Genomic DNA, 18516 nt, shown 5'->3' with positions numbered 1-18516 from the left:
AAATGTCCAAATTGATCCGGTTCTATCGGGGGAGGTAAAAAGAATCCACCGTGTGCTACACCACCAAAATGCTGACAAAAGAAATGCAGCGTGCAAAACGCATCAAAACCGTGTAACCTTTACATTGCCTTCCCCCACTTTCTCTTTGAAGGGAACGGCGTGCTGCGGGAACAATAAAGTGCTGTCGGAAACATTCCTGCAGGAGCAGTCAACCCGAGGCAAGCTAACAACAAAGCTTGCAATGCCAACTAACCCTACTCGCCCCTAACTCCTCCTGGTCAAAGGAAATAACTGAAGCAAGAAGCGATTTTGTTTACAAGGACATGCACACATTTGGTGTTGTTAAAGTGCTCGATTTAAATGGATGAGCGTGACCCTGAAATGGCGATAAACAATATCCAGATGTCAACATTTAAGTGAAAAAATGCATCCCTTTGGCGAAATGTCTGTGGAGTCTGGGGGTGTGGAGTTAGAGAGACGCTTGCTCTCCAGACCTCTGCAGCCCACTCTTCATTTCTGCTTGATGCTAGAGGCGACGTTAGCCGCTATTAGCATAACACACCCAATTCTCCGACCAAACGGCCTGCGGTCAAGTGGAATTGTGGGTAATGTAGGTGCCAAAATTATACAAAGAAAAGGAAGGCTTGGAATTTGAGTTATTATCTCTGGTTCTGCTCAATTTCAATAATTGTTTGACTTCCCATTGTGAGTTCAACAATACTGGTTGATTGCAATGCTACATAGGTGTAGTACTCTTTTTACTGCTGACAGTGTGGCAGTTGATATCATTTTAGTTGTTTTTTTTGTACTTGATAGTCATTTAAAAGTTAATGCCAGTCTAAATTCAAAAACTTTCATTTATATGCAATTGAAAGCCAAGTTTAAGCAGAATTGAAATGCATTAACTCTCAGTGTGATGATTTTTTTGTATCTGATTGCTCATCGGGTATCTAAGTCTGTGTCTAACTGTCAGAGGGATAAATGCACAGCCCCACCATCACAGCATGTTTTCAATAAAAGACGACGGTTTTGTCTTTGAATTCCACTTGACTCGTTCTGCTAAAGAACCAGTGTCAGTTGTTGGTTAAAGGAGTACAACCTGCGGGAAGAGACATGCTTTACATCTCTCAGATGTGTTTTACACCTGAGATGAAGGCATACACTGAGAAGCTAGCGAGGCTTCAAAGGAAGGGGCAGCTAGGTGTCACAGGCGGGGGGAGTGTGAAGAAACCGAACCTCCCGACTCTTTGATCAGGTTCCTCACTAAAGGGCCAGCGGTCCGTTAGGAAAAGAATCGCACTTTCGGACAGAAGCTTATATTGAAGTGTGGTTTTTAATCTCTTTTTTTAAGTGTGAATTGATAGGTTCACGCCGATTAGAAAAAAGTAAAAAATGTGGTAATAACAGCTAAAATAAAGAAGATGCTGATGTTTGAATTTTGACATTAACTGATGTCTGATAATACCCGCTAGCATGTTCTCTTTCTTTCTCTCCAAGAAGACAGCGATGGCATCAGTTAAAGAATTCGACAGAAGTGTAAACACGATATTAAAATGTAAATTGCTGATACCACATTTGATCATTTTCTCAACATCACAAACTGTGAGTGTGTTATTTGTAAAGGAAATGTGTGCTTGTGAGATATTGGACTGATCCAAGCACAAAGACACACACACACACACGGGGGGGGGGGGGGGTTAGATAACAGGCTTTAAGAGGGAGGAGAGAGGAACCGGATGGGATCAGGGAGCACTGGAACAACAGTGGAGGAATAATTGTCAATTTTTTACGATTGAGACTGCAACAACAGTAAGAGAGAGCAGAAGAGGGTGAGATAATGAGAGGAGACTTGCATTTGCAGCTGTGGTAACTGTTCAGTCACAGCAAGAAGGCAACACACTACTCATTTCATCCTTTTAAAATCCCCCACTGCCTCTTGTTTGCCGTGTGTGTGTGTGTGAGATCGTTGGATGTCTTTGCCTTCTTGTCTGCTCTCTTTCCTCCCTTTATCCTCATTTATTTCTCAGAGGTTGTGTTCAGGGACGCTCCTTGTCATTCGTCAGCGCGGCCCATAAAACACACTGTCATGACTGACTGGCCACGCTCCAAACTCATTACCGATTGGCTGACAGAGCGGGTCGCTCTGTTCTGCTCTGCTGTGTTTGACTCCTGTTTGCCGGACATTTCAGGCTCAGGACATTTTAAATGCGGTGGCGTCTTTCCCCGCGTCACTCCTCTCAGCCTCACGCTCAAGGTCACATGAATATGGATTTACCCTCTCCTTCCAGCACACATACTGATGATGAAGTCTAAGGTCTACTCAGAGGGATTATGATTCAGAACGCAGGTCTGATCTGGCCGTCACTGTGCTCCACTGGCTGTCTGGGGGTGTGCTTTAAGTCGGAAAACCAGAGGAGAGGGCGGCAGGCGGGCGGGGGGGTAGGTGAGAGAAATAAGAAAGATGAAGAGGACTACTGTCGGAGCAGAGAGCTGAGATGAAGAACGGAGGAAGGAGAATGGATGATAATGGGGGAATCGGGGCCGGGCGAGAGGGTGTCATGTGTGTGTCATGAGAAAAGGGAAAGAGACTGGGAGATTGGAAAAAGGAGACGCGCAATGAGTTTCTGGAACGGTTGATCAGCCATATCCATTTCATCATATTGAGCCTGCAATAGTGTGCTGCAGGAAGCGTGTCCTCATCAGCGCTTGTATACGGCGTGTTCACTCCTCAAGGCGTGCGTTTGTGTGTTTTCATTCTGACTAATGGTGTGCACAGTCAGCTCATGTGGTTATGTGTACCGTTTGCTTTGTTGTGCATATGCACGAGTGCTTCGTCATTGTTTCCTGATGTCTGTGTTTGGGGTGTCCGTGGCTCAGCGGGTCGTCCTTTAACCGCAAGGTTGACTGTTTGATTTTAACGCATGTACCTGTAGTATGAAACAATTTTGATTTTCTGCAGAATGACTTCATGTTGTATTCCGCTGCTTGTTTTTCCACCTTTCTTTTTTCTAATTAAGTCTGTAATCGCATTAATTAACCCCTTGCTTTCATTCACTTAAAGGAGTCACTTCTTCTCGCTCTCCTCCCTCATGCTCACAGTTGTGCTCACTGCTTTTGTCTCTCTGTTTGTTTGTTTTTTACTCACAGAAAACAACAAGGCACCTTTACAAAGGTCTCGCTCTCGGCAGAATATCAATTTAGGTTCAGCGGTGGTGAAAGCTCCCCCTGCCAAGGAGGCCCATAACGAGTCTGAGGGCCATCCATCAGCAGCCCGGGCAAAGGCTGCTGCGTGTTCGGAGTCGGCCCGCAGGTACAAGAACACCCCGGGCCACAGCCGCTGGCTGGACAGGGAGAGGGTGGTGGAGAGAGAGACGGTGAAGCCGCCTGAGAAAGAGATGCAGCGTGACGCAGACCCTCCGGCCTTCCAGGCGTCGTCCGCTGGTGCTGCCGTCAGCGACTGTAGCGCCAAGGGAGAGTCCGATCTCGAGGCGCTGCTGGCCAGACTCAGGGCCTTGTGAGGTTCGTCTTCACATTATCTCTGAAAGGACACACAGCATACAGTGTGTTCGCGCCCACACACACATGAACGCACTCTGAATCTGACCAAAAAGATTTTGCTTCTTTGCTTTTGTAAACAAGCAGAAAATGTAGTCAGTAAGACAACGTCGTGAAAGAATTGCGAGGCATGAAGGGCAATTAAATTACAAGTCTTAACGCTAAATAACCAAACAAGGATTTTTTACATTTGCTTAATAGAACATAAAGAGAATTCAAGCAGGTAGACAGTTGGTCACACCTTCGCCCACATAATGTCCTCAGAGGTTTCTTCACGAAATAGATAATATATTTTAAAACAAATGGTTATACTTAAGCATATTTGTGTCAAACACTACAGTTCAACAGTGAAAAAGCAGTCCAAATAGATTCAGCAGTCTCCACCTGATCCTGTAAGGTGCACTGCCAAAAAACATTCAAATCATTTATATATTTATGTATTCCTAAGAATTGGAATGTATCAGTTCTTCTCTGAAAGTGCAAGATGCGATGTAGTGAAGCACGTTCTTTGTAGTCCAGTAGTATGCAAATTTATACAAAGATTAAATCACAATTCTTTTCACACTGGCATTTCCTATCATTACCTTTACTGTGTCATTTATTTTACACCGTTATCATATTATCTTGTCCTACCTGCATTTTAGTTTTCAGTTATTTTCATGTTACAATTAAAAGAGCTTAAGCTTACATCTGCATTTATTACTTTCTGTATTTCATTATTTTGTGTCTGTTTTTCTTCTTTGAGTCTTTTCCATTCCTGTGATGGGGTGTCTTTTATATTCAAAGTATTAATCGAATTGTTTGTATTCAAGAAGAAATAAATAAAGTTATCTGCATTCTATAAAACTACAAATATATATATATATATATATATATACATAAAAGTTATTAAATAAGATTGTACTCGCAAGATATAACAGCAATTGGATGTCATCGACAAGTTGATTTTGGCTGTACTAGCTTTGTTTCTGTGTCACTGGCAGTGAGAACATGTGTACACAGTGAGAACAAGTCTGCAGAATGGGAACACGATCCGAGAGTATTATTGTTCAAAATGTGGCACAAAAGCAACGAGAAAGTTCATCCAGCCTCAAGCTAACCACAATTGATGCTGCCTTCCGTCTCCTATCTCCCCAATATTACTCATATCCTCAGCATATTTGTTGTATTCACTCATTTTTGTAGAAACATTTACAATAAAATAAAACAATGAAAATGTTTTGCCTTTTTTTTAATCATTAACAAAGGTTTCAAACATATGACTGATATTATACATTCCCATGTCTTTGTGGCTCTTAGTGTTTCTCACAACAGCTATCCTGAAATATTTGCATTGATCAAGTAATCTGCTTGATTAGCAACAAGTAGGACTTCAATATTCAGCCTTGAGTTGCATATGCTTGTAATTGCTTTGGGAATGAGTTTGCAGCACTTTTCTCCCCCAAACTTTTCAATTCATGTTCTGTACGTTCCAATACCACCATACTCTGTAGTATGCCAGATAAAGATGTATTATCTCCCAATACATCTTCTCAAATGCAGTATCACTACTCCATCCGATCGCATTTTGCAGAATGCGAGCCAGGATGCTTTTCTGTCTATTCTGACCCACGATTCCAGAGGAAATATGAGCAAGAGAGTCAAAGTTCAAGGTGCAATGTTATGAGAATGTCCCACGCATGCTGGCATGCAACAGTACATACTTTGGAACGCAGCAAATATTTTCTTTACACCCCCCCCCCCCCCCCCCTCTCTGCATCTGCTTGGCTGTGAGGGTCAGTTTGATGTAAATGTCCTCATTCCATCATAATTGGACAATCTGCTGCTGAGAGAGAACTGTGCGTGTTACTACATGTCTCTTTTGTAAAGATGTGCACATATCGGTGGACCATGGTTGCTGCTTTCAGCCTGTGAATGACCTTCGTATAGTGATCCGTTAACGTTTACCACTCGCTTTGATGAGTGTAACAATCCATTCAAAAAAGGCACTGTGCTAAACATATGCTTCCTTTAAAACATCTGAATACTGTAATCCAAAAACCCCCATATAACGTGGTTATACTGTAGACATAATTGAGAGTTACGGGGAGAGAGAGATCTGCCGACCAGTTAACCCGCTATCTGACGAGGTTCGCTTGCTGTAGCCTGTCAGATGGTGAATATCTTCACCACTGGGAGAGACACAACTGTCCCCATCTGGAGCGGTGCCAGAGACAAACACCTGCCCGGTGATGCACTCAGCGGTGCAGTTGTTGTTGTTGCGCCTCCGGTGGCCTCGATTCAGCTTTAGCTGGCCGCAGTCTGCTGTTTCTTGAACAGTACTCAAACCACTTTCTTTTAAGGGCTGTCATGGTTCTCTGCGAGGACAGTCACCGTCTTCGATATGTCAGCTCTTTTTTTTGTAAAGCTGCTGCCTCTGCCTCAGAAGAGAGTTCATTTGTGTTGTTTTCTTTTTCTTTCCAATGCCACGGAGGATTATCTCAGTTTCTGTCACTGAAGTTCTTTTTTCAGTTTCCCGAATGTTATTTTGATCTACGATATTCTGTACTTGGGCATTCTTCTTTGTCTAACATTGTTTCTGAGGACGTGCCATGTTATTAATACAAGTTAATTAATGTGCTGTAAACATTCTTCTGATTTACATACATTAACAACACACCAGAATTCAGAATGAATCAATTAAGCATTTAATCCATCCTATTTTTTTTGTGCACTGTTCTGTAATTTACAAAAACTTTGGCTTTCTTAACTGACACAGACGCACATGAGTAGTACAACGTTAATTAGGCAGAAGTACATTCTGTCCAACACAGGAGTAGGAGCCTGGAGCTGCATGCATATTGGCAATACATTCTCTTTAATTGCCTGTATGCTTTCAAGATCTAAAAAAAAAAACAAGATTACACGTTGTCACAGCATCTGTGCAGGCCTGTTTCCTTGGAAGGAGAGCGGGGAAATGACCAGCTAAACTCATAGACGCTACAAATTGAGAGGAGAAGCAGAGCATAAGGAGGGTAGGATCTTGTTATGGTGAGGGAGCCTTCATTACTCACAGGCCTGTGTTCCAGCCACGAGGTTTATCTACGGGCCTAATAAAGAGGAGCAAAACATATTGTGTAGCAGATTGCAATCTGGGCTCCTTTGATTGGAGAAGAAGTTAAAAATGTGTGTGAGGATTTGTCGAGGAGGAAGTACAAAGCAGATCGACATATTTGTCACTTGTTTCTTCAAAGAGTGAGCTCTCTGCTGTATTTATGACTGTACACATCTTGCTGGTGAATTTGATGGTGCAAAAATCCCTCTCCGTGATCTGGCAGAATCATTTTGTAACATACTGCTGATGGTGTCAGTCACAGTTGTAGCAGGTGGTTAGGAGCAATACAGCTGCAACACATCCCTGTTTCTTATGTTCAATCCGGGCAGTATGGTGTCCTTGCATTGTTGATACGGGCTACATAGTGAAAGAAGCAGCCCGGCAGCTTCTGCTCTCTATTCAACCACAGCACTGTTTGATCATACAGCACGCACACATTCACTGTAGTGAGGAATGAAAGACACAGAGACTGTTCGAAAAAACAGCGGTTCTCAGATTCATTAAACGACCCCAGAAAAGCCTCAATCGCTAAATGTCGGCGATCTCTAAAAACACAAGACAGTTATCAGTCACTCGCAATAGTCGCTAAAATATATTTAAAAAAAATAACCAATGCCTCAATTGCCGACGGGTATTCCGCACACTGCTTAATTAAGACCTAAAAGGATTCTTGCCGTTAAGCAAGTGAAACGTGAGCCGTCTGTTGCAGCATACGTGCCTGAGATGGACAACTGAAAAACTCAAATTTTAGAGAGGTCATGTGCTATTTCTTCCTGGTATATCTGTTCTTGTACATTGTTCCATATTTCTTACCCCGCTGTCTGCACGTTTAGGTTCTAAGTGAAAGATTTGTTGTAATTGAACTGTTCATCAATGCAGAAGTCTTTGAGCTGTTCCCAAAACGTTTGCTCCCCACTTCAAATCAATCGAAGTGCTCAGAAACTGAGTTTGCGTCTTTAGCATCTGCCGTCTCCTTTCTGTCTCCCGCAACCGCACAGCTGTGTTGTTTTTAGTTTGTTCTCTTCTTAACTGTGAAGCTGCACCACAGAGCATGACTCTGAGGCAGAGCCTGACTCATCATTGCACAACCAAAGCGGAGTCACCTTGTTGCTGGGCTCAGATCCAGGATGAGACAGTTATGGTGGTAAGCCGACACCCTAATAGGGTCACCCAGGGACAAATCGGGCTCTCATTGTTCTCGCCCGTTCATAGATCAAGCCAGACTGACGAAATGTTCATGTCTGTGCAAAGTGCTTATGCAGTGTTTGTGGTCGAACACTTAAATCAACTATGGATTTTCCCCACCTTCTTTATTATTCTACAGGTTTATCTTGCAGCAGTGTGCAGCAGCAGCCCTCTCTCTTCTTCACCGGGGCTCTACCTCCATCTGTCCCTGCAGGTGTTTTTTGTTGTGTGTGTGTCTTGTCTGTGTTTCTTTGATCACTCTCGCAGTACACCGGTGTACATCTTGGCCCCCTTTCAGCTCTTTGTCTTTGTTGTTCTGTCTCGCGGAGATGTTTTGTTGATGTTTTTGTTGTTAAAAGCATTGAAGACGGTAAACGCATCCCTCGCTGCTTTTCAGACAAATTGCACATATTTTGCAATCATGCAAAATATCACAACAGATGTCGAATATCTCGCTATCAGTCCCAGTGCACCGAGTTATTCTCTCTTCAGACAGCTGAATTGTATCCTGCAGTCTTAACTTTCTGCATGTTCATTCACTTTAGTCGCAAATTAGTAAGGATTGGTCAAATTTAGCTTATTTCATTTGAAGTGCGTGCGTGACAGTCCAAGAGAGGAACTGTGGTGTCTTTGTAGGGCTGTTTCAGTGCATAATAAATCCCCAGAGGGCTGTGGTACTGAGCAGAGCGACAACTGTAAAAGCGGTACAGTTGTATTTTGTTGGCGGCAGAAGTGAGCACATCTGGCTTTGATCGCCATGGTGATGATAGTGCAGAGAGTGGCAGGGCAAGCAGAGCGATGGAGATACGATTCTCAGGGGACGCATTATCCTGTTTAGTAAGTCTAATGAGAGAAAAGGCGTTGCACCTCCGCTAACTGCTGCGACGAAATACGCACAGCCAAATACGCACAGGCTTATGCAAGATGGAAGGAAAAACGGGCACATTGGGTACCAGGGATGCAAATAAAGCCATGCTATAACACACAGACACACATCATTCATTGAGGGCTGTGACAGTAATTAATACACTGACATTTCTGTCCACTCGACGGCTCGGGAACTTTATATCAAATCAAAAGATGATGCCACGAGCAGGGATTTTTAAACGAATTGAAAAGACATGTAGCAGAAAGATAGGCGACCTAGTAGTACAATAGTACATATAGGCAGACAAACCATGAGATGTGAGGCATAACATTCAAATAGATGGACAATCAAAACTTCCATTGTCGCCACCCACATGCATGTTTTGGAAAGGGGCATGCAGGGCTGGAAGAGGAGATGACTCCTGTGTTGTTGTTTCTGTCGCTCCGGTGCCAGCTTGCCGTCGGTCCTGGCGTGCGACAACACCGAAGATTCAGCCTCAAACAGCACAGGCTCTGGTTACAAGTGTGCCAAGGAACAGTGATGGCTTCAGGGAAGGGAAGTCAACTCTGCTGTCACAAAACACATTCATCAGGATTGTGCAGGTATCTGGCAACGTCAGGACAACCTGAACATCATAAATCTAATCTCTCATTATCATTCATCAACATGTGGCTCGAGGCCCTTTTTATTTCATCAGTGTTTCATGCTCTCTTGAAACTGGTAGCCATACAATAACTTTTCAGAATGAATTCAACCAAATAATATATAAACAGTATTTAAATAAGGCATTATCTGAACTCTAAATTTAATTTATGAGTTATCTGAGACATTTCCTGAAAAACAAAATGTACCTGTTGCTGAGGATAAATTCCTTCCTCACACGCATTCGTGTTAGCATAACTCCACAGTCCACAGCTTAACAAAACAAGCAGCTCTCCATGTGTCGATACATCAGGGGGGTCAGCCGGCATGTGCTGACTGCTGCCAGACCGAGTGCAGTGGTAAACCGCCAACAACCATTCAAGTCCAGTTTACATCCCCCCCAGCCCACAGAGGCAAGCTCCCAAATAAGATAAGACAACTGAGTATCTTCATAATAGAGCTGTGGCATTAACGTCTGCGCTCAGTCATGCACTCGATGTGTGTCGAGTCTCTTTTTAACAGGAATGGCGAGATTAGTCTCTGACAGCGGGGGCAGTAACTGCTGTGCGGTGAAGCTCCGCTAGACAAGTAAATGGTGCGGGGAGTTTGGCTTATTGAACTTTGTCACGGGGTTGATGAGCACGCAGCTGGGAAAGCCACGAGCTGTACAAATCACCTGGAGCACACTCTGCGCAGGATGTTGGCAAATAAATGGGAACACAGTGCTTCTCTGTAGCAGCCTCTCCGGCTAAACAGCCGCCACAGTCACCTCCATGACTTCAAACCTTGTCTGCCCAATCACGTACATCTGTTATCTTGGTCACGGCATTTGCAGACATCTATTAAAAAAAGAGAAAAACTAAAAAAAAAAAAAAGAACAGTCCTCACCTACTGACCCCGGAGTTCAGTCCTTTCCCCAACGGTATTTTTCAACGTCCCAATTCACAGTTTATAAAAACCTTCCAGCTCAGTTCAATACAATAACACAAGATAACACAGTATATAAATCACCCTGTCACACGGTTTGAACTATTGTACACAATTTCAAAACACACTTGCAAACTATTTAAGAAAATGCTTTTATTTTTTTAAGCAGCTTACTGTTTTACTTTCCTATTTCTAATAATCATTGAGGCAAGATCATATGATCTTTCTGTGCTGTGTGCAGCAGAGCACGCATCTTTTCTGGTGATGCGGAAGTGAAATGATCATCCAGCAGCCAACCGCTGGTATTGATGCCTTAATCTGCCTTTGGAGGCTTTAGAGGAGCCAGAGATGTGTCTCCGATGTCCAGACTTTTAAAAACACAATACAGTTTTATTAAATATTAGCAAAAAAAAAAATCCCACTCACCTTTTCGCCTTTGAATCAATTCTTCAGTTACCTCACGTGTTGCAGTCTCAATGTCAGTAAAAGCTCTGTTTTATGCAGAGGGAGGCCCCTCCCCCCCTCTCTCTACGAGCCCGTGATCAATAAAACTCATAAGTCTTTTCCTCCAACTGAGCAAGCTTCTGTTCCACACCCCATCGAGAATCACTGAGCGTCAGACAGACCAGACACACTCCTCCTAAAGGTGCCTCCCGTCGCATACAAATCTTGAATCTGTCCCACCGACTCGGCTCCGCCGGGCTCTTTCACATGCGCATTTCTCCCTCGAGACCAAAGACAACCAGACAAGTAGATAACGGTTCAGTGAGTGCCGGCCAAGAAAAAGATTAATGTGGAAAGCTACATCTCGCTGTTGTGTCTGCGTGTTTACATGCTTATGAACTTGTTGGAGTGTACCGAGGCTATACTTAAGACATGCGCTCACATGCAAACGTACCATGTTTGATTTCTTACAGACATGTTTAGCAAATTGCATTAGTGTCGAAGGAGCCGCTGTCGCATTTGCCTAATGAAGGAACTAAGAATAAAAGTTTAGGGCCAAAAGCTACAACACGCTCGAGAAATAAACAGCTTGTCTCGTCGAATTTGCAAATCTGGTAAAGTGTTTTGAAATCCCTTTGATTTAGGACCTCTGCTCTGCAATGTAAATCAGCTGGTGAATAAATGAATCATGCCCGCATTAATATGTATGTGCATGTCATGCTTGCCTGCAGTTTGTTGTCAACAAGATTTGGAACAAACTGGACTCTCATTTCGGATCGACAGACTGAGATGGGGGTGTTGTCGCAACCCGTGTTTAAATTCCCACTACAACATTATTACCAGGGAGTACACTCGACACGAGAATGTCATCAAGCTGAGCAAGTAATAGACGCACACACACACACACACACACACACACACAAAGCCCCATTCAGGAGTGAATTGCAGGTCTGTTCTGGACTCCGGCCCAGGCATGGGAATATATCCCAACCGACGTTACACATGGCTACACCACTAATGGGAGCAGGAAGGTTGTGATGTAAATGGGGAGTTGAAATAGATGACGGAAAGGAGGGAGGGAAGGTCCTGACATCAGGTGGGCAGGAAGCCCACGGGTCCTCCCCGAGGTCCGACAGTCAGGTCGAACAAACCAACACGTGGTCAGCGTGCAGATGCCTGACAGCAGCTGCTGCGTTAGAGTCGGAGCTACGTCTCTTTCAAAGGCAGTGATAGAGAGGCCTGATTACTCTTTCATTATGAGTCAGCCTGCAGAGCATTCATGTGCAATTAGGGAGTGATTGGTTGAATGTGTTTGTGTTTGCGTATGAGGCCCACATTGTAGGCGTGCATGTGAGCAGACCAGCTCACAGCACGCTTTGATGTGTTTCCGTGATTGTATCCTCTGGCAGATAACACTGCTGTGTGATTTGGGTTAGAGTGCCTGAGTCAGCTCTGGCTTTGCTCTGGGAACAGCCAGTCTCCCTCTCGTTTGAAATCACTAACGTACAGTTCATCTCAAGAATCAAACTACCACAGGCGTCTGCTAGCACAGCGGCGGCTGAGACCAGCACCGAGATGCAGAGATTGGCTGGTACATTTCATTCGAGACCCCATCAAAGACCCCATCGATGTGATCAATTTTCACTTTGCAGCAATTTTTGAAAAGTAAAAAAAAAAAACGATATTTAAATCTTTAGAATATACCCGGCTGTCATAAAATATTCTAAAAGAAGATATTGTTTCCCCCCGGGTGTATTATGTCATAAGGACACCTCTGTGTGTTGATGTTATGCATATATATTATATTGCACATATTTTGCAAAGAAAAGTATAGAAGGCAATGCTTTGTAAATAGATGCGACTGATGTCTGAGCGCGTGCAGCCCACTGACTGCTGTAAATGACATTGAGACAAAATGGGGGTTTCTAGCACAACTCCACCTCTGTTCGAGGTCCATAGAGAATAAAAAGTCTGAAGAGGTCAAAGCTCCAGCAACAGCTTCAAGCCACAAGCCAAACTGCGTTGCTCTTACCATAGTTTGTTATTCTATCTACCACGAGTGTTGTTTTGTGGACTACAAGTGTTGCTAGAGACCTCTGCTGTAAATAACATGAAATCTAGCAAGAACTTACTGAATAATATCTGATTATTCTTCCCCCGGGGTTTCTTGTTTTGCTTCTCACTGCTTTGTAACTTTGTTCACAGTGTCGCTAGACTAAACTAACGCCGGCCTGATGGAAGTTTTTGATGGACAGTGTTTCACATAATTGTATGTTGTAAGTCTAATATTCACTCTCCTTGTAAACTCTAGCTTCGGTTGCCACCAAGCCACTATGTGTAGCATGGCGCGTGCTCCGTCTGCCGTTTGGTGCTGGGCATGTCGCATACACTTGGTTTGTCAGATATGTTTCACTGGAAACAGCTGCCAGCTGCTGAAAAGACACAATCCTCAGAGGAATGACAACAGCATCGGTCGTTTCAGCAAGTGCCCATAAACAACAGGTTCCCTAACGAAATAGCACTTTTAACACAAACCAGGATGTTTTGGTGCCTCAACCTAACCAAACCCTAACCATCACATCATACAGATGATTTATTTATCACAGTGATTTGGTTCAGAGGTACAGACAACATGTTGTGCTGCCGACAGGGCAGCAGAGTAGAACACACTTCTATGTTTTGTTCGACACAGAAAGACAAATATATTTTGTCATTTAATTTGCAGGACCTCTTGGCTGACAACAAGGATGTTGAGAGAGAAGTAGTGAGCGAAATTGTGGTCGGGTTAAAAAACTCTATGGGTTTGTCACAACAAATGTCCCCTTTTACATGACGCACAATCATTTCCACTCATTATGAACACAACACATTTGTTACAGCAACATTAAAATGGATGGTAATCTAACAAGGACATACTTTACCATCTTTTTCATGAGAAACAAGACACCTTTTTGTAAAAATATACACAGATATTAGATAAAGTTAGCTTTTTTTTATTTGCCATTTTCAGTTATTTATGTAACAGCTTTCAAATTATTGCGTATGTGTTGTCTAAACATGAACAATGTCGGGTTGTTTTATAAACCAGCCCTTTCAGAGTAAAATAAAATCATTCATGATTCAGACTTCGTCAAAGTTAAAGTGCACATTGATTTCATTGTTTTTCAGCTTTCATCAAACTTGCTTTCTGGTTTCGATTGCTTTCAGTGTTGATGCTTCAAATGACTTTTTAAGCCAGCCATGCTGTCATCGAGCTCGACCGCGGTCTTGTCAACTCCCCATTTAAGTATTATTTAAAACTGACGGCCAGAGGGAAAATTAAGCTCTTTGTGAAATAAAATCCACATACATTGCCTGAAATGAATGAAGGCATAGTAACTGCCAGTTGCTTTATTCCTCACAAATGGAACTCCAATTAAAGCAGGAAGCTTTGTCCTGCTAGAGAGGAGAAACCAGGCTCATATACACAACCACTGTAGTATCTTGAAAAGTCATGACAGATTAGGAACACAGCATTACTGTAGAACACTCTGCCAGTGATTGGAGAGAGGGGGGATCAAAAAACAATCCCTGACATAGAATTGATGAATATTTTCAATGCACAAAGGAAGACTGAAATAACATAATGCTCTTAGCTTACAGTGCAATTCTGTGCTAATTCCATAAAGGCTCTGTTTTCTTAGTATGGGGATTTAAATGTACTGTTTTCACATTGGTGAAGGAAATCATTTGTGTGTCCTTGATGCTTTGGAGCACTGGATTTATTCATTTTTTCAACCATAAGCTCAGCTTGCATATGAGCAAATGCTATACTGTATGTCGGTTATTAAAGTCACTCGAGGGGGATCTGTCTCTGTGTGGTTTTAAATGACACTACAAGTGGACGAGAAAATGTACAGGAGTTCAACTTTAATCAAGTCCCATGTGAAGAAAAACATTCCAGTGGAGGAAACAAGAGTTTGCATCACACCATGTATTCTCATTATTGTACACTTCCTGTTTGACATGTGCACTGTACTTACTGTCTCCAGGTGCTGTCAGACCAGAGGAGCCTCGCCAGACCGAGTGAGCAGAGTTGAATGGCCTTTCTCCTGCCGTTAACACTGCTTGTCTGCCAACATTACCGTGCATATGGTCAGTGTGTTCCCAGGCGGCCAGGCTGCTCACAAACATGCAGCACTTAAAGCTGCCGTCTTCGCCCACGCAGACAAGCTGGAGAAGCACACGCTTATATGCAGACTGGCTCCTCTTCTTCGCCCGTCTGCCCTACATCCCATGATTCCAGTTGACAGCAGCAGACGTGTCACAGCTGGCTCTGAGACCAAACTTGAACAAAGGCAGGTTACACCAAGTAGGTCACATGTCTTCTTGAAGGCTTCAATCCCCTTTTTCCCCCCTACGGGGATCTTCAGAACTCTGTCTGTCTGCATACAATGTCTGGTGGCATCTAGTGTTATGGCCCATTTACTACTTGGTAACATACAGTGTTTAAGCTGCGTACACTTATAACACATCAGGCTTTGCATTTCCAATGAAATTTGGTGATTAGAAAAATGTTATCACGGTGCTGAGATTCAGGGTGGTCAAAACTTGATTCTTTTAAGAATGCATGTCTTAATTATTTTCTTTTTGTAAATTTGATATCTTATACATTGAGCCACGCACACATAAAACTGCCCAAACACCAAAAATACTGCTGCAGTGGTAGTTTTCTGTATCATATCCCAGACTGTCCTTTCCTAAGACACCACTCAGGCTTGTTTATAACCGTCCAGCTAGAGGAACTCACCAGAAATCTAGGACACTTTACCGACACGTTTAGTGTACTATCAAATCAGCAACAAAAGATCTCTTCACAAATTTTATTTTCATCACACAACAAACAAAGCTCCTCTAAATGATTAAATCTACCTGTTTCTGTAGCTGACAATGGTGTACCTGAACGTAGCTATATGCACATACTGTAGAGATATTTGACTTTAAATGAAAGCCTGCACACAGGATTTATTTTTCATTCGACAATATGCGTCAATCAAGTCTCGTCTGGAGTGAAATGATGTCACGTTTATGTCTGTCACACCGACAGGCTCTGTCTATGGCTTGGCATCAAATATACATTATGTAATATTCAATTCATTCAATTTGAGAACGGAGCAATTGCGAGGACAACCATCAGGAGTGATTTCACAGTTTTGTTCAAGATGTGTAACATATTCTTTGCGCGAATGATCAGCCTGCCATTAAACCTGAGATGAATCTGTCTTGACTGGCGTGCAAGGGGGGCAAGCACTGGGAGTGGAGAATTGTTGGACTGCAAGGTGGTGTCAGATAACAAGTGTAGAGAGGAAATAACAAGAGGGGCGTCAGATACAGACAGGGGGCCTTATCCTAACTGGAATCTATATGCTGAACAAAGCATCCCTCACCTCGACGCTGACATGGACACAGTTTGTGAAGGGACAGGAGAGAGAATGCTTTTGCAGGGCTTCTGTATCCTCTGGTCAAGGAAAGGAGGCACTAAGTACTTCTACCAAATAACTTTGTTTTTAACACTGCAACCACATAGCTTCTGCAAACTGCCATTGACAAGAAAAGATCTTTTGGTGCACTTTTATCAAAGGGTCTTTCATCTTTCTACACAGTTCACCTACAAAAGCTTTCTGTAAAGCCGTATTGTCCTAAGACACACTCTTCTGACCTTGTGTCCTTCCGCAGTATTTTGAATCATCACCCTCTGCCTCTCAACAGTGAGCAGCTTCTCCAGCAGAAAGGGTATAACATCTCATAATTACACCTTTTTTTTCTCCCTTTGTGTATTTCTGTGCGGGATAACAAAAGCCCCCGCCACCACAAAGACACAAATCACAGATGCACATATAGAGACGTAGAGCTACCAGTAAGTTTCCACATATCTCTGCATCTCCCTGACCCATGCGCTCATACATCAATACCTTTTGAATCTTTAACAGCACGAACATCTGTCTCCTACCACAGTGAATCAACCTCTTCCACTGGTGGCTGCATCCTGTCTATGAGTGCCTAGGCTGTGTTCAGAGCCTCCCAAGTGTAGTTTAAAAGGAAGGCCAGAGAATTACTGTGGGAGCGGTCGGTCGATTAACGCGCATTCTCTCGTCGTGTCACTTCAAAACTTTCTTTTATTCCAGAACAGCATCAAAAGCATACATGGAAGTCATCTTAAACAGAAAAACCCGCTTTGTCTCATAATGCGGTTGCAAAATAGTTAGCCCTTCCGCTCTCTAGTCGAAAAAACACACCTGCACGTCCTCAGGTGAGGTCTACATAAAGAGTTAACGCACCCTGACGTCATCATTGTGTCATAATCATTTCGGCAGTAACATCTTAACAGGTTCAACAGTAAATCATAATTAGCATGGTTTGATGTACAAGCGGTAGCATGATTATAATTTCCTTAAAAGTATAGAATCTACAGGTAAAACACAAATCAGAGTCATGGCTTCTACAATTACTGTACATGTTTTCGAGGGGCTAGGCATCTTCCACACCGGGGTCTGGTTAAGGAATCCCCTGGGCTTTCCTTGAAGGGGAGTTTCAATCCACTGTTCAGTTGGTTTTGGGTGTCCGTAGAGCCCAAACAGTTCGTCCATTTCCAAACCAAAATACCAAACACTGAGAGGTGTCAGCTGCTCAGTTGTAAGGATTGGTTCCTTTTCTTTGTCTTACGTGATAATAAATGATCAAAAGATGAATTGATAATGAAATTATATTGTTAATTGAAACCCTGAAAAGATTAAACTGTCTGACAAGTAGCAACAATGTATCCATTTGTGTCATACATGTGTGCGAGCAGTTGGCCGGATGGAGCCTTGAGTGGGTCCTTGTGGAAGCCTGCAAAACTCTTTCAACATCTTATTGTGTGTCAAGCTTTGTTGGATTATTTTTACATTACAGATCACTCCGACAAAGTGGTATGAATTATTTAGTATAGTACGAAACATTTAATGGGAGCTAAAGTCAACGACATTAGGTCTGAACATGTCGTGTTACTGTATAACAGTTACACCTGTCCACTTCTTTTCTGTCCGATCATTTTAACATGTGGCAGTGTGGCAGGGAGGTGATATGTGCTTTTGAGAATCCCTCACATATGACTTTATCTATGTTTGCTCAGGCCCTATAGACGACAGGCGCAAGGACAAATGCCTCTCTCGCTGCCACTTCCACACAAACACAGTTATCTTATTGTGACAGTGAAGTCTTTGTGTGACTTTCTGAAATGGTATATGAAAACTGTCAGTGTGGCTTCTTCAAATAAGAAGTGGGAAGAAGAGATGTTGGCATGCTATGGCTTTAAAACCGTGGCACATAACAGCTGTTTTATGTGAAGCCCTCTCCAGATGTGACTGGTGTTACTTGTAAAGGTCATTTATTTGATTCTACCAATACACATCAGTAATTTCAGTCAGTGGGATGGGAAAATAATTCACTAGGGGAACAGTAATAAAAGGGACAGACCATTGGAAATGATTTACACAGTATTGGAAAACTCACTTCCTTTGAAATGAGCTTTTATGCACCGAAAACATTCATCAAATCTTTATCAGGAACTCTCCAGATGACTCCATTTCATAGTAAAAGAGTGATGTTGCAGCTGGTTATATGGCCCTTGTAATGGTGATGCCAAGTGAGCTTGTCAGTTACAGCAAGAGACACCAGACATCGATCTCAGAAACATAAAGCTAAGATTTAAAAATGTCTGCATGCACAAAGCTAAAATCATGCATATATTTCCTTTCCATTTGTTAAACTCTGATTTCATGGT

The 18516-nt window shown here is 42.9% G+C and overlaps 1 protein-coding gene across 1 annotated transcript in view; it reads left to right on the top strand.

Moving 5' to 3' along the window:
* Positions 1 to 4706, top strand: part of LOC306795513 (protein diaphanous homolog 3-like) — a gene marked incomplete at its 5' end in the record, with an annotated part of 141062 nt that extends 136356 nt beyond the window's left edge. Inside the window, one exon of the mRNA XM_079294045.1 lies at positions 3148 to 4706. Within this exon, the coding sequence (XP_079150171.1) occupies positions 3148 to 3518 (371 nt within the window). The 3' untranslated portion in view covers positions 3519 to 4706. The remainder of the gene's footprint in view (positions 1 to 3147) is intronic.
* Positions 4707 to 18516: the final 13810 nt, after the last annotated feature.

Source organism: Melanostigma gelatinosum (assembly GCF_949748355.1).
Source record: "Melanostigma gelatinosum genome assembly, chromosome: 2".
In the NCBI taxonomy this organism is placed as follows: domain Eukaryota; kingdom Metazoa; phylum Chordata; class Actinopteri; order Perciformes; family Zoarcidae; genus Melanostigma; species Melanostigma gelatinosum.
This window is presented reverse-complemented; position numbering and strand designations above follow the sequence as displayed.